Below are 13373 nucleotides of genomic sequence, written 5' to 3'. Positions count from 1 at the left end.
AAAGTGAAAACAATCATGTACCACACTTACTTCATACCAGTCCTCACGTACGGTTTAGAGACATGTACCCTATTAAACAAAGACTTCAGTAGAATCCAAGCAACTGAAATGAGATTCATTAGAACCATGAACCAAACTACCAGAAAGGACAACATCAGAAATGAAGTGAATAGGAAAGTAGGTGGTATTGAGGTTCCTATTACCAGCGTCATAATGAAACGCAGACTTCAGTGGTATGGGCACATAATGAGAATGAAAGACCTGCCAGAAAATATTTTGACCTTAATCTCGTAGGAAGAAGACCACAGGAAAGACTCAAGAAAACATTGGATAGAGACTGTAAGATCAGATGTGGAGGAGAGAGGATACAAACAGGAGGATGTACTGGAACAGAAGATGTATGAAGACAGAAGGAGATTGTGAGTGCTTGTACACCACACCCGGGAAACTGGAGTTAGGAAATGATAATGATGATGATGATGAGCACCAAGATACTTGTACAATCTGGACAAGTATGGTATGCTTCCAGGATGACCAGTGCACAGATGGATAAACAAGATATGTAATGCTAACTGAACATAGATAAAACTCCCTCAGTGGATCACTGCTAGAGTATCAACCTCTGTATCCTAAGACTACAGGTCAAACCCAGAAGAGACAGTCAGAATTTTTAAGAGCAGTGTAGAGAATCATTGGCTCTCCATGTTGTACAGAGTCAGCATGTAAAAGATCTAGTCTAGCGACACATTAAGTGTATGAACAATAAAAAACAGAGTAATAGATTTCCCAGTGGTGTTCTCTGCCTTCTGGAGAGTAAAGCAAAGTGTAGAAATTGATATGTAGGCTGTCAAAATGTTTGCACGTGTGCTACTTCATCCAGAGAAACCATGACAAGGTAATTTTTTAATACAGCATAGCATTTGAAAGAATGTAACTTCTTAAAATGCTCTGTCGAGAGGAATATCATCATCATCATTTCCCATTATCCAGGTGGAGCCGGGTAGGGCCAAAATGGTTCCTCTCTACTTTCTTCGGTCTTTCCACCACTCGTCCTCCAACACTGTGTCCCAGTCCAGGTTTCTTTCTCTAATACTGCATTGGATTGTGTCCTTCCATCTTGCATTTGCATTTCCATAACTTTTTTGGCATTCTTTCATCACTCATTCACTTTATGTGCCCAAACCATCTTAATCGGCTGTTGTCTATTCTGTCATTCATTCCTTCCACTCCAATTTATTCCCAGATTTTCTTATTTTATCTCTTCTACTCTTCTGTATCATACTCCTCAAGAACTTCATTTTGGCTGCCTGTATTCGACTCTCATCCTTCTTTGTCACTGTCCAAGTTTCTGCCCCGTAAGTTGTTATGGGTATGTAATACATCTTGTACATAGTTTTCTTTGCTTCCATTGGCACATTTTTGTCCCATAACATGTTTCTTACACTATGATAGAAACAACTTCCAGCTTGAATCCTCTTACTAATTTCAGCATAATACATCATCATCGTCATAATTTCTTCGCTCCAGCAAGCCGGGTGCAGTTGTGTACGAGCCTCCTCCAGTTTGTCCTGTCCATCCACAGATGCTGCTCGTACATGAGACGCCAGTTCACATCTCTAATTTCATGGTCCTTCAGTATCTGTTTTTTCCAAACATCATGAGGTTTTCCTCTTGGTCTCTTCCCAGGAACATTGTGGTCAAAGTATGTTCGAGGAGTCCTGTGAGGGTCCATTCTTTACATGTGGCCATACCATTGCAATCTCTTCATTTCTAGAGTCTCCAGCAAGCTTCTTTCCAATCCAAGCTGTTGCTGGATATCCACATTCCTTATTTTATCCATTTTTGATTTTTGTAGACAAGGACAGAGGAACTTCATTTATGTTGCCTTAAGACAACTCTTTGTTGGTCCAGTAAGTGTTGCTGCTTCCAGGCCATACGTCAGTATAGGTACTAGATATATTTTGTACAAGGTAATCTTGGAAACTAACATAAATGTTTCATCCCAAAGTATTTGACGTACAGCGTGATGGAATTTGGAAGCTTTCTGTATTCTGTTGCTAATCTCTTGATGTATGGTATTGTCTGATGACAGAACACTACCTAAATACTGAAAGTTGTGTACAATATCCATCTCCTCATCTCCAATTCTTAGATGAACAGTTGGAGAGTTTCTACTCATCACCAAGCCAACTGTCTTCGTTTTGATGATTTTGAGACCTAAGGTTGTAAAAGCTTCATGCCAGAGATCTAGTCTAGTTTGTACTTCTGCTTCTGTCTCACCCCATGCCATTACATCATCAGCAAAAACCGGGACATTAGTTGTTACGATCCTTTCTTTTAACTGCTTTTAAAACTTCATCCATTATGATTATGAAGAGAAGTGGTGAAAGACAACTTCCCTGCTGGACTCCACTGTTCGTTTTGAACCAACCTGACCTTCCTTTCTAGACATGGACACAAGACTTGGTCTCATCATATAGTCATCGTACTCATGTTATGATGTCATCGGGCACTTTCTTATGTCTCGAACATTCCCATATGTGCCTGCGTGATACATGGTCATATGCTTAATACATTAGATAATTAAAACAACGGCAGATTAAGGTCTAAGGGCGAAAGAGTAATTATAGTAGTTTTACATTTACTTTGACAATCACTATTTTCCTAAAGAGAGGGTTGCATTAAGTAGGTGGATTATTATCAAAATAACAATACAGGAGCAACAACTGTTTCAACTTTTAAGGTGACTTTGGAAATGAAAAATATAAGAGGAATGACTATTACACATTCAGAGTGCCTAAGAGGTACTACTTAAGCTTATTATGAAATGGCACAGTTTTAGAGATGATTGCTATATTGTCAGGAACACTGTTATATTCAGATGTTAGTAAGTGTTGCACTCCCTTAGTGCCAAACTTTGTTGTATAATTTTGAATAACGTGTAATTTATTATTTTGCCTTGTCTTATATAAATGGATTATAGTGACTTTAGAAATTTAGAGTTGGTGAACTTTTTATTATGCAAGATCTAAATATTTTTAAAATTTTAAGCAATTACTTTTTGTACATATGTAAGACCAATTTGAAAAAAAAATATAGCTTGTGAAATGTTGAGTAAATGTTTACAATTTTGATTGTACCAACTCTTCACTTTAAATAGGTCCCAAAATAATTCAGAGTGGCATGGGGATAATTGTAATAATTTTCTGAGTATTTCTCATAATAGATGGGGCAGAGTATGAATAAAATAATGTGGCAATTCTGGGGAAATATAATAAAGGTATGTGTACACCATATACATACCCCATTTTGCGAAGGAAGAGGCAGGATGAATCTTCTCCCGATTGCCATATCCTTAGGATGGTAATCTGAATTCCGTAACTTTTCAAGAAAGAGTTGGTCAACAATGTCTGGGCTGTCCATTGCAATAACGTCAACAACCAGCTGAAAAATAAAATAGGTAACTTAAGTAAAATATATACCTTGAAACAGGTACTGTCAATACTATCTGTGCCTGATGCGAAGTCATGGCTGCTTGTAGGTACAGCACGAGTAACAAATACTACACTCTAAGCTACAAACATTAGTCATGAAGACTGTGCAAGCTCTCTGAAACAGATGCATGTTCATTATTAAACTGTTCATTATACAGTACTTACAGTAAATGTTTAACTAAAGCACAACTGCACTACCATTTTTAAACTTCACAGTACAGTTCAGTTCACAAGGATCACCATGGATGGAAGAAATGTTTATTTTCAGGCCTTCACATTTGAGACAGGCACATGTGCAGCAGCTATACTTTCCCCTCGCAACCCTTATCCCGCATCCATGCTACTTCTTGTCAGACGACCATAGTAACTAACAGCTTCCTATTGGCACTTAGACACATAAGAAAGATATGGGGGTGACCTTTATTGATTTAGAAAAGCCTTTAACAGTGCAATCGGCTGAACATATGAAACTGTTAAGGGTTAACATGTTTTGTCGAACATCTTATTTTTCTGTGAGTTTAACGTTGCACTAACTCATGTACATTTTTAGTGATGATGGGATAGAAAAGGTAGTTGCCATGGGCTTAAAGGTACACCTCAGCATTTACTGATGTGAAAACAGGAAACAGTGAAAAATCATCTTCAGTGTTGCAGTTGTAAATGCAGCTTGAGGAACTAAAATACATCAGTCATGCAATGAGTCAATCTTTTAACACAGAGAACGATGCTGCATTTAAATTAGAACTAGACATGAAGACATTATGAATGTAGCACATTTGAAAGTCACCCATTAACTACTGTATAACCTTTGCTACATTATCTTTAGTATGTGGTATTGAAAGATAAACACTGAGTTTAATTTTTAAAACACAGCTTTAGCTAGGTACCTACTAGAGTGAGATCGTTAGTTCTTAAACTCAGCTTATACCACTCATTTTGAGCGTTAACATTTCCTGACACAGCTAAAACAATTATAGACCTATTTGCAATAGTAGTCTAACCAACCTCACCACAATTTTTGACATTTTTGTAGATTTTATCTGGTGGTTTGTGGTATCTGAAGCTGGGTGTTGCACCAAGATTTTTAAGGTCACATTTTTATATGAGAAGATTACAGAAATAACTAGAAACTCTTATGGTTAAGAAATTAACTTTCCTTTTAAAAATGAAATGGTATCTGGCAATTAAAACACAGGAAATAAGAGGTTAATTATACAGTATAACTACAGTTATTCTTACCCCACTTGATTCGAAAATTTGCCCTCCCTTTTTCATTGAAGCAAAATGTTGGTAATGTTGTGGAAGGTCTGGTATGATGTACCCTGGTAGTGTGGAAAAGAAATTACCATGGTGAGAGGAGAGAGAAAGCAGGTGTGAAGTCACCTCCGCAGAGTGGTACAATCTAATGGGGACATTTGAAGTTACTGGTCTTGTGCAACACCCAAGGACCGATACTGGCAAATGTGCTACCTGGTGCTAAGTATAGGCCTTGGCTTACTGCTTGGGAATTGCCGTAAGAAAGCAAACCCCCTGAGTTTGATTCGAAGCCAGCAGCCTTTATTGTTCTATTACGAAGCATTAGTACATTGAATGACCAAAGATGGTTGATTTTAACACATTTTAGAATATATGCTAGGTTTTTAATTTAGTCTGACAAAGGTCATTCTAGGTTTGCCATAAGACACAGAATAATACACAGTAAAAATTTTGATGAAAAGTAATGAAACAGATTAATTTAAAAATAATATATATGTATTACAATTAACCATTTTAAATGACATGAACTCCATATAAATGGTCTTGAAGAATTGAGACAGAGTATTTGATTAGTGAGACGACTATGTCGTCTTGTAGATTTCTTGCCAGTTGATATTAGAAGAAAAGACGACAAATGAAGTGTAAAATTATTGGGAGTTGTGCAATACTGTGGCAATACCAAGCACCGCCCCTGGATTTTATATGGATAAGGGTCTTCTATTTTATGTCTTACTGGTGGTTTTAATTTTTTTTTTAAATTGAGGATATTACAAGGGCTTATCTGTTGAAAATTGAAATCTCTTTTGCAGTAATGGTCTACTAGGGAATTAGCAGAAACTATCCCATTTTCACACCAGGCAAATGCTGGGGCTGTACCTTAATTAAGGCCACGGCCGCTTCCTTCCCACTCCTAGCCCTTTCCTGTCCCATTGTCGCCATAAGACACATCTGTGTCGGTGTGACGTAAAGCCAATAGCAAAAAAAAAAAAAAAAAAAAAAAAAAAAAAAAAAAAAAAAAAAGCAGAAACTAATCACCCAACAACAAATGGCATATTGTGTACTGGCTGATATTGTAAATGCATTTGCATGCTGTTTGGAGCATTTGTAAAATTATTTAGCAATATTAGCACTGATCTTGCACTATACAATGTCATTAACTGAGAGTGGTAGCAGTTTTGATATTACTGGAAGTGAATTTGATCCTATGGATGACTTCAGTGATGAGGCATCAAATAAAATCAATAATTGATCAGTTGGGAAAAAGCTGTGAGCTTGGTAAAGTAATTATTAGAATTATAGTAAGTAAAACACTTTAAGCCTGTGCTTCTCATTTCAGTAATAGTGTTAGTTAGACCACTATTGCACACAGGTCCATAATTGCTGCAATGATATTTGTTTAATACAAATAATAAATTTATGATAGTTTTCTTACCTGATCATCCTCCTCATATGTATTGATATGATGGAAGACAAAGAATGGTTTCTTTGACCTGTATTTCAGTGGAACAATTTTCCCTGTTTTCTTGTCAACAACAATGAACCTATTCTGTAACATAAAAATACATTTTATATTCAGAGTGAACAACTGTGAGAACAGAACCTGCTATTTATCATAACTACAATCTCTTACTTAGGTATAGGCTATATCTAAGTAGTGAGCCCACAAAAGGGGAAAAACCAAAGACTGATCAGCGATCTTTATTTTCTTTAAATTTTTTTTTTACATTCTTTCCTGTTTCCTAGGATTTTGGCTAAGTTATTTCTGATCTCAATTCCTATATGAGATATAAAAACATTATATACTATTACTGGTTTCAGTGGCATTACAGATCCCCTACCTTTCTATACCAGTCACCACTTGGGAGGGCCCTTGGCCATGCAGAGAAAGAAGATTTGATAAATCAAAATTAAACTTTTATTCCACCTTATCAATGCTATATATTTATTGCCTTAAGCAATTTCTTCAGTTAGTAGTACATGTTCCATTTTTATACAATCATCATTAGCTACAAGTGTCCTTACTTAGGTGAAAACAATAAAAATGTACTAAGATATAGCTTTTCTAAAATTTTCTAAAATCATGCATAAAAACATAAAAACTATTGGTTATTAAGGTAATGATGTAATGAGCTGGGGGTGGGGGAGGGAGGGGTAAGAGAATTGGTTGTGGGAGAATTAATTGTGTTAGTATCTACCAACTTTGAATGCTTTTTTTATAAAAACATTGACAGTTTGTCATAATGTTCATCAAAAAGTTCTTTGTAAAAACTTATGTTCTGTAATTACTACAGATCAAAGTATCATATATATTTTCTTGCTGCACTGTGTTGAGAATCTCTTGAAAAATCCCTAAAATGAATGACTTGTGGTGTTTCTTTATGTAAAAAGAATTCAGTTTTTAATGCTGTTAACAAGAGAGGAGCAATGACAGTGTTTGTCATACTCATTTCCTGATTTCAATGTTCTCAGCCCTCCATCCCTCACCACAGCCAACCGGAGATGCGTTTCTATTTGCACGCTATTGGATGAAGGTCACGTGATTTACCGAGGTGCACACCAGCCCAAGGGCCTTCCGAAATGGTGAATACTATAGTTGCTTATAGACTACAAATAAATACTGTATTCTACCAATCAGTAGATTAATTAATTGCAACACAAGCTACATAGGGTCTTAGGGTGTAATATGATTTCAGTCTAAGTAGTACATTATAGGTTTTCACTCTATGAAACTTAAAAACAAAAGAGTTTATAAATGCATCCTAAGCAGGGTTATTATCTACAACATAAAAGTCTCACCAACTGCTATGAAAAAAATTAAGATTATTTCAGTTGGTAGATCATTTTGACATCTAAGCTGATGGTGCAGCTTTTGAGGACAAAAATAGGGTTCATTGTTAATTCGAAGCGATCAAGTAGTCTATGAAAATATTAACCATTTCTCATGCAATACATTTCCTTAGTACCTATTTAAAATTCACAGTATTGTTTACTGTATATAATTTGGTCAATAGCATAACAGCCTACTGAAGCTGTAATGTTTATAAATTCAAAATCTGCCAGTAGAAAATAACATTTTTGTCTTCATGGGCCGTATCATATATGAATGGGAAATTTTCAGGTTAGGAAGTTAATAGGAGCAAAATATACTTACCAAAGAAAAAATATGGAGAATAGCAACTTATTGTAGGTAAGCACATTTTAAGAGAATACACACAAAAGGAAATAACTCAGAAATTCAATTTTATGACTGCAGCCTTCATTGGTAGAAGATATAAAATGATAAAGACCATAGCTGAAACCTAGATGCTGCAATAAAGATGTGTAAAAGAGAGAATAGAATGAAAAAACAATAGTATTTATCTAATGTTCAGGCTTGGTGCTTTTCTAGAGGAAAGAAATGAAATCCATCATTCAAATAGCTTCAGCTTGCCACTCCTTGGCTGAATGATCTGTGTAGTGGCCTTTGATTCAGAAGGTCTCGGATTCTATTCTCAGCATGGCTGGGGATTTAACCCTTTTTTAATTTCCCTGGCTTGGGATTTACACACAACTCTACCAACCACTACAGAAACGCGTAATAGAGTGTTAACATCAGGAAGGGATCCAGCTGTAAAATGGTGCCAAGTCCATAAATTGCACCCATGACTCCACATGGTATAGAAAAAGTGGAGGAAGTACAAAGAGACATAGCTTTGGTTTCTTGGGTGCTCACGTCCTTGTCTTAACATCGCATAAATACTCCTTTTTTTCAATTCTCTTCTCTCTTTTACTCCACCCCATTAACTCCCAGCATCATCTAGATTTCAACAGTTGACAATAATCTCAATCCTCCATCAATGATGGCTACAGTCCAAAATTCTGGATTGTTTCCTTTTGCGTGTGGCATCATCATCATCATCATCATCATCATCATCATCATCATCATCATCATTTTGAACCAGCTCCAGTTTCCCAGGTGCGGTGAATGAGCGTTCTCCATTTACATTTGTCCATGTAGATGTCTTCTTCTATGACTTGCTGGAAATCCAGACCTTGTCCAGCTAGATCACTTCTAATCTGATCGATCCATCTCTTCCTTAGCCGACCTCTTGATCTTTTGCCTTGGAGTTCTTTCTCAGACCACACTCTGTCTGTTCTTTGTGAGTCCATTCTTTTGAGATGACCAAACCATTTCAGCGTGGCTTCGACACAAATCTCACTAAGGGATTTTTTTCACTTGGACAAGATGGCATATCTCATCATTTCTTATTTTGTGCCTCTTTGTTTTCTGAATCATAGTTCTTAAGAACTTCATTTTCACTGCTTGTAGTTTGCTGATATTTCTATTGGTTTGATGCAGGTTTCTAGACTGTATGTGGCAACTGGTACAAAGAAGCTCCTGTAGAGCATTAATTTTGATCATAATGGAACTTGCTTATCCCAAATAAATTTTCTCACAAGGTGATAAAACTGTGCTCCATTCTGTACTGTACTAGTGATTTCTGCAGATGGTTGGCTATCTGTTGTTACGGTTGATAAACTTAACCATAATAGGTATTTTATTTGATCCTGGTTTGACTTGTCTAAATCTATTATAGAAACTATTTAAAATAGTTTATGTTAGGTCCACCTTGTCAGTACGCTTTTAATGATTGAAAATGTATTCTATCATACATGTTTCAGGAATAAGCATTCCCTTCATCAGTGAAGTCAAATCAAGGCATGATTTGATAAATAAATAATAAATCATTTTCTGTAATAGATTTTTCTGTTGTTACTACACTGCCAAGAAAACAGAACTGATGTACTTGTTCCAACTTTGAACCATCTAGAATGATGTTAGTAGAGATGTTCTGTTGACTAACAGGCAACACTGCCATGTGTGGCTTATCTACTAATTTAGCTGGTAAGCTGCTGCTTTCCATCTTCTTTAAAAATTGTGTAAATAAGTTAATTCACTCACTCAGTCATTTACAAAGCAGAGTGGCTGCTTGTGTCATAGTGCCATAACTCTGAATGTCCTAAGAATTGTTTTCTGAGGTTTCCCACTTCACTTCCAGAGCTGGGACAATTCCTTCACAGGTTGCCTCCTTACCCAATTTCATTCACCATCCATCGTTCATTTCTTCTTCATTAGCTCTTCAACCGAGGTTGGTGCCAGGAAAATTTCATCTCACTTCAACCCCCACCACATATCAGGAAACAGGACTAAGGGATAGACATATACAGGGTGTCCGAGAAGTCCCTGTACCCCTAGTTACATACGTTTCATATTATAGTGGAGTACTTACATATAAAAAGGGGCTGCCTGGCCGAGGCGGTAAAAGGCGTGCTCGGTTCGCCCGGAAGGACGTGGGTTCAAATCCCCGTCAGGAAGTCGTAAAATTTAAGAAACAAGATTTCCACTTCTGGAAGTTCATATGGCCCTGAGGTTCACTCAGCCTACACCAAAAATGAGTACCAGGTTAATTCCTGGGGGCAAAGGCTGCCGGGCGTAAAACTAACCACTCTACCCCATCACATGCCGAGGTTAACAATGGTGGAAGCCTTTACCTTCCACTCCTCCAAGGGCCTTCATGGCCTGTACGGAGGTGACTTAGCTTTGCTTTGCTTTGCTTTGCTTTGCTTTGCTTACTTATAAAAACTATGAATCCAGGGAATCTGTATGTGCACCATCATGCCTTGCACAGAGTTCTATCCGTCTCCAAGTCCTCATTGACATCTTGCGGAGCATCTCAGGAGTTATGGAATGAAAGGCTTCCTCCACACTTTGACGCAATTCGTCATTAGTTGTGTACCGACGTTGAGCCACATGGGACTTGATTATTTCCCATAATGAGTTGTCTGGCATGGTAAGGTCCGGGCTTCATGGTGGCCATTTCAACGGGGCTGGAGATGTTGGTGAGCCACGGCCAATCCAGCGGCCTTGAAATTGTTCATCAAGGAACTCGCGCACCTGAATAGCAAAATGTGCTGGAGCCCCATCCTGCTGTAACCATACATGACCCATGATTCCCTTGTCTTGAAGCTGAAGTATTAACCAAGATTGTAACATATGCAAATAAGATCTTCCATTCACATACCCATCAAAAAAAAATACGGTCCGCACAAGTGACGTGATGATATCCCGGCCCATACCATAACATGAGGGGGGTTCCTTTCCAACTCTTGCACATAATGAGGATTTTCCTTAGACCAGAAAACCACATTCCTCCTATGTGAACTGCAATATATCGCACATTCATCAGAAAATAACACTCTTGAGCGAGACACGGCAGTTGGGAATTGTGCCAACAAAGCACGGCAGGCTGCAACTCGTTGCTCCGTGTCATTGTCAGATAATTCATTCACATGCATCGGCATAAATCCTTTCATTTTCAGATCTCTTTTAATGTGGTCATGCATTGTTGACTGCAGTACTTGAACTTCAGCTGCTCTTTTGCGGACTGCTCAATTGATTGAGCGATGGCGGCACACGTTTCCTCCCATGTCTTCTTACGTCCACTACGCGGCCTGTCTTTGATACTGCCTGAAGCAAACGCGCGTTTCTGCCAATCAAGCAGAGTAGCTTTACGAGGTGGGGGTTTGCCAAAGCAATTTCTGAATGCACTCATTATCACTGTCATTGTTTGCCCCGTATGTGCTTGTTCGTGCACCCACACACATGCCACTAATCGCTCCTCAACAGTGTAGCTGTGTCCACTCACGTCCGCCATGACTTAACAACTGAAATGAGACGGACAACAATGCTAGCAGCAGGGATACCAATACCAATAAAACAACTATTGAATTCCCCAATTATACAAATTCAACTGTCCATACCATAATATAACAAAATAATAATATGAAACTAGGGGTACGGGGACTTCTCGGACATCCTGTATAATCATTCATTCATTTATTAAAGAAAGTTTATAAACATTTGGTATGATCTCAGAAATAAAGAAATATTAATCATGAGGCTTGAAATTTTCATTTCAAATAATGTCTTTTCATATTCTAGACTAACAAGTGCCAACGGTGTGGACAAATGAAAGTGAAATAATTTCATGTTGATTATTTGAGAGTCCAGTGTTTCTTGCATGAATAAATATTATTTTTGTGTAAATTATTATTGTGTGATAACAAATAATATGCTTTCCCAATTTGAGGATTGATGTAAGATAATGTCTATCAAACAATTTGATTATACAATTAGAAATAAGAGGGTGTGGATGATCTTAAAAATAAAGATTGTAATTTTGTGTTGGTATAATTAAACAGATTGTAGAATTTTTATTTATTTACTTTGACTTCCTCAATTGGAGCGTGCCTGAGGACAGCAAAAATTAAAGTAATGTTGAAAGTAACTGTGAGGAGCTGATTGCATTAACCAAAAACTAAGCAGATCAGGTTCTAAATATAAAACTAGTAAAATCCATTATGATGCAAATTAGAAAACAATAAATCCTAAAATTGAACCATAATAGGATTCTATGGGAAATAAATAGAACTTAAAAGTATCTACGAGTGCTTAAAATGTTTCTCCCTTACTTATTATTGCCTTTGCCTTTAGCTTACCTTATGGCCATGATCCTTAAGGCATCAAGTCTATAGGTCTGACACTGTGGTAAGCCTGTTCGAGTCCCATTGGTGGGAAATATTTTCACCATCAGAATGTTGGCTGGCAGAATAGGAGAGGTGGTGGTATTCAATTTCTAATCACTAGATTGCATACCAAAAGTCTGGATTCAATTCCAAACCTATCCTCAGTGTTCAAATGGAGTGAGGGCATATGATAGTGCTCATTACCTCCTCTGATGATGATGTCAGGACGGGTTATGCCCACTTTATTCAGTCTCAGTTAAAAGAACACTAACACACTTTGTTAACATAGTGTTAAAAAATTAGCAGCATGTTAAGATTCTTGAGTTTATCCAACCATTTCCTGGGAACTGTTAGCTAAGACGGTGGGGTGTTTACTCTCACAAGAGTCAAGATCAGTGAGAATCTAGAAGGCAGTGACAGAACCATGTAATTTTTTAGCATAATTCAGTGCACTTTTGTTTGAATAGAGCTGTAAACCAAGGTGCATGAAATCAACATTTGCTAGAATTTTTTGTTTTGATGGTGAATTTTCTGTTGCTCCATAGACCAATATGAAAAAAGCTGAGAAGAAAATGCGTGGTTCAAATTTCTCTTCTTTTGGAAATTATATCCAAGTATACACCTATAATAGAAAGTAAGCAAACTAATGGATTCGTGCTCAAAGCTAGAAGTGATGCTTGACAGAAAATTTGTAGTGAATTCAATGTTCATAACGATGTTAGCCAATGTATGATCAAGCAACTGAAACAACTGTATGAAAATCACCTCTTCTGTTTCTAACACTTTCTGGAAAAGGCCTATCATATTCCAAATATTCAAGATACAGAAGTTCTGAATTTAATTTACCTGCCACACCCTGTGGGTGGGGGACGCAGACGAAGAATACACCCATAGTATCCCCTGCCTGTTGCAAGAGGTGATTAAAAGGGGCAACCAAGGAATGAATTAGAACCATGAAACTACTTGTGATTACTACTATCATGCGGGGGAATACCATGGGTTGTCTTTACTTGCGAGTAGTACCATTATGTTAGGTATACAATAGGTTTCTGATCA

The 13373-nt window shown here is 37.3% G+C and overlaps 1 protein-coding gene across 1 annotated transcript in view; it reads right to left on the bottom strand.

The window, feature by feature from the left end:
* LOC136873843 (beta,beta-carotene 15,15'-dioxygenase) overlaps positions 1-13373 on the bottom strand; it is a 169767-nt gene that overhangs the window by 17297 nt on the left and 139097 nt on the right. Inside the window, exons 7-8 of the mRNA XM_067147122.2 lie at positions 6184-6297; positions 3304-3444 (exon numbers count right to left, since the gene is read on the bottom strand). Of these exons, the coding sequence (XP_067003223.2) occupies positions 3304-3444; positions 6184-6297 (255 nt within the window). The remainder of the gene's footprint in view (positions 1-3303; positions 3445-6183; positions 6298-13373) is intronic.

This window comes from Anabrus simplex, chromosome 1 (genome assembly GCF_040414725.1).
Source record: "Anabrus simplex isolate iqAnaSimp1 chromosome 1, ASM4041472v1, whole genome shotgun sequence".
Classification (NCBI taxonomy): Eukaryota; Metazoa; Arthropoda; class Insecta; order Orthoptera; family Tettigoniidae; genus Anabrus; species Anabrus simplex.
The sequence above is the reverse complement of the archived record's forward strand: the minus strand, read 5'-3'. Positions and strand labels throughout refer to the sequence as shown.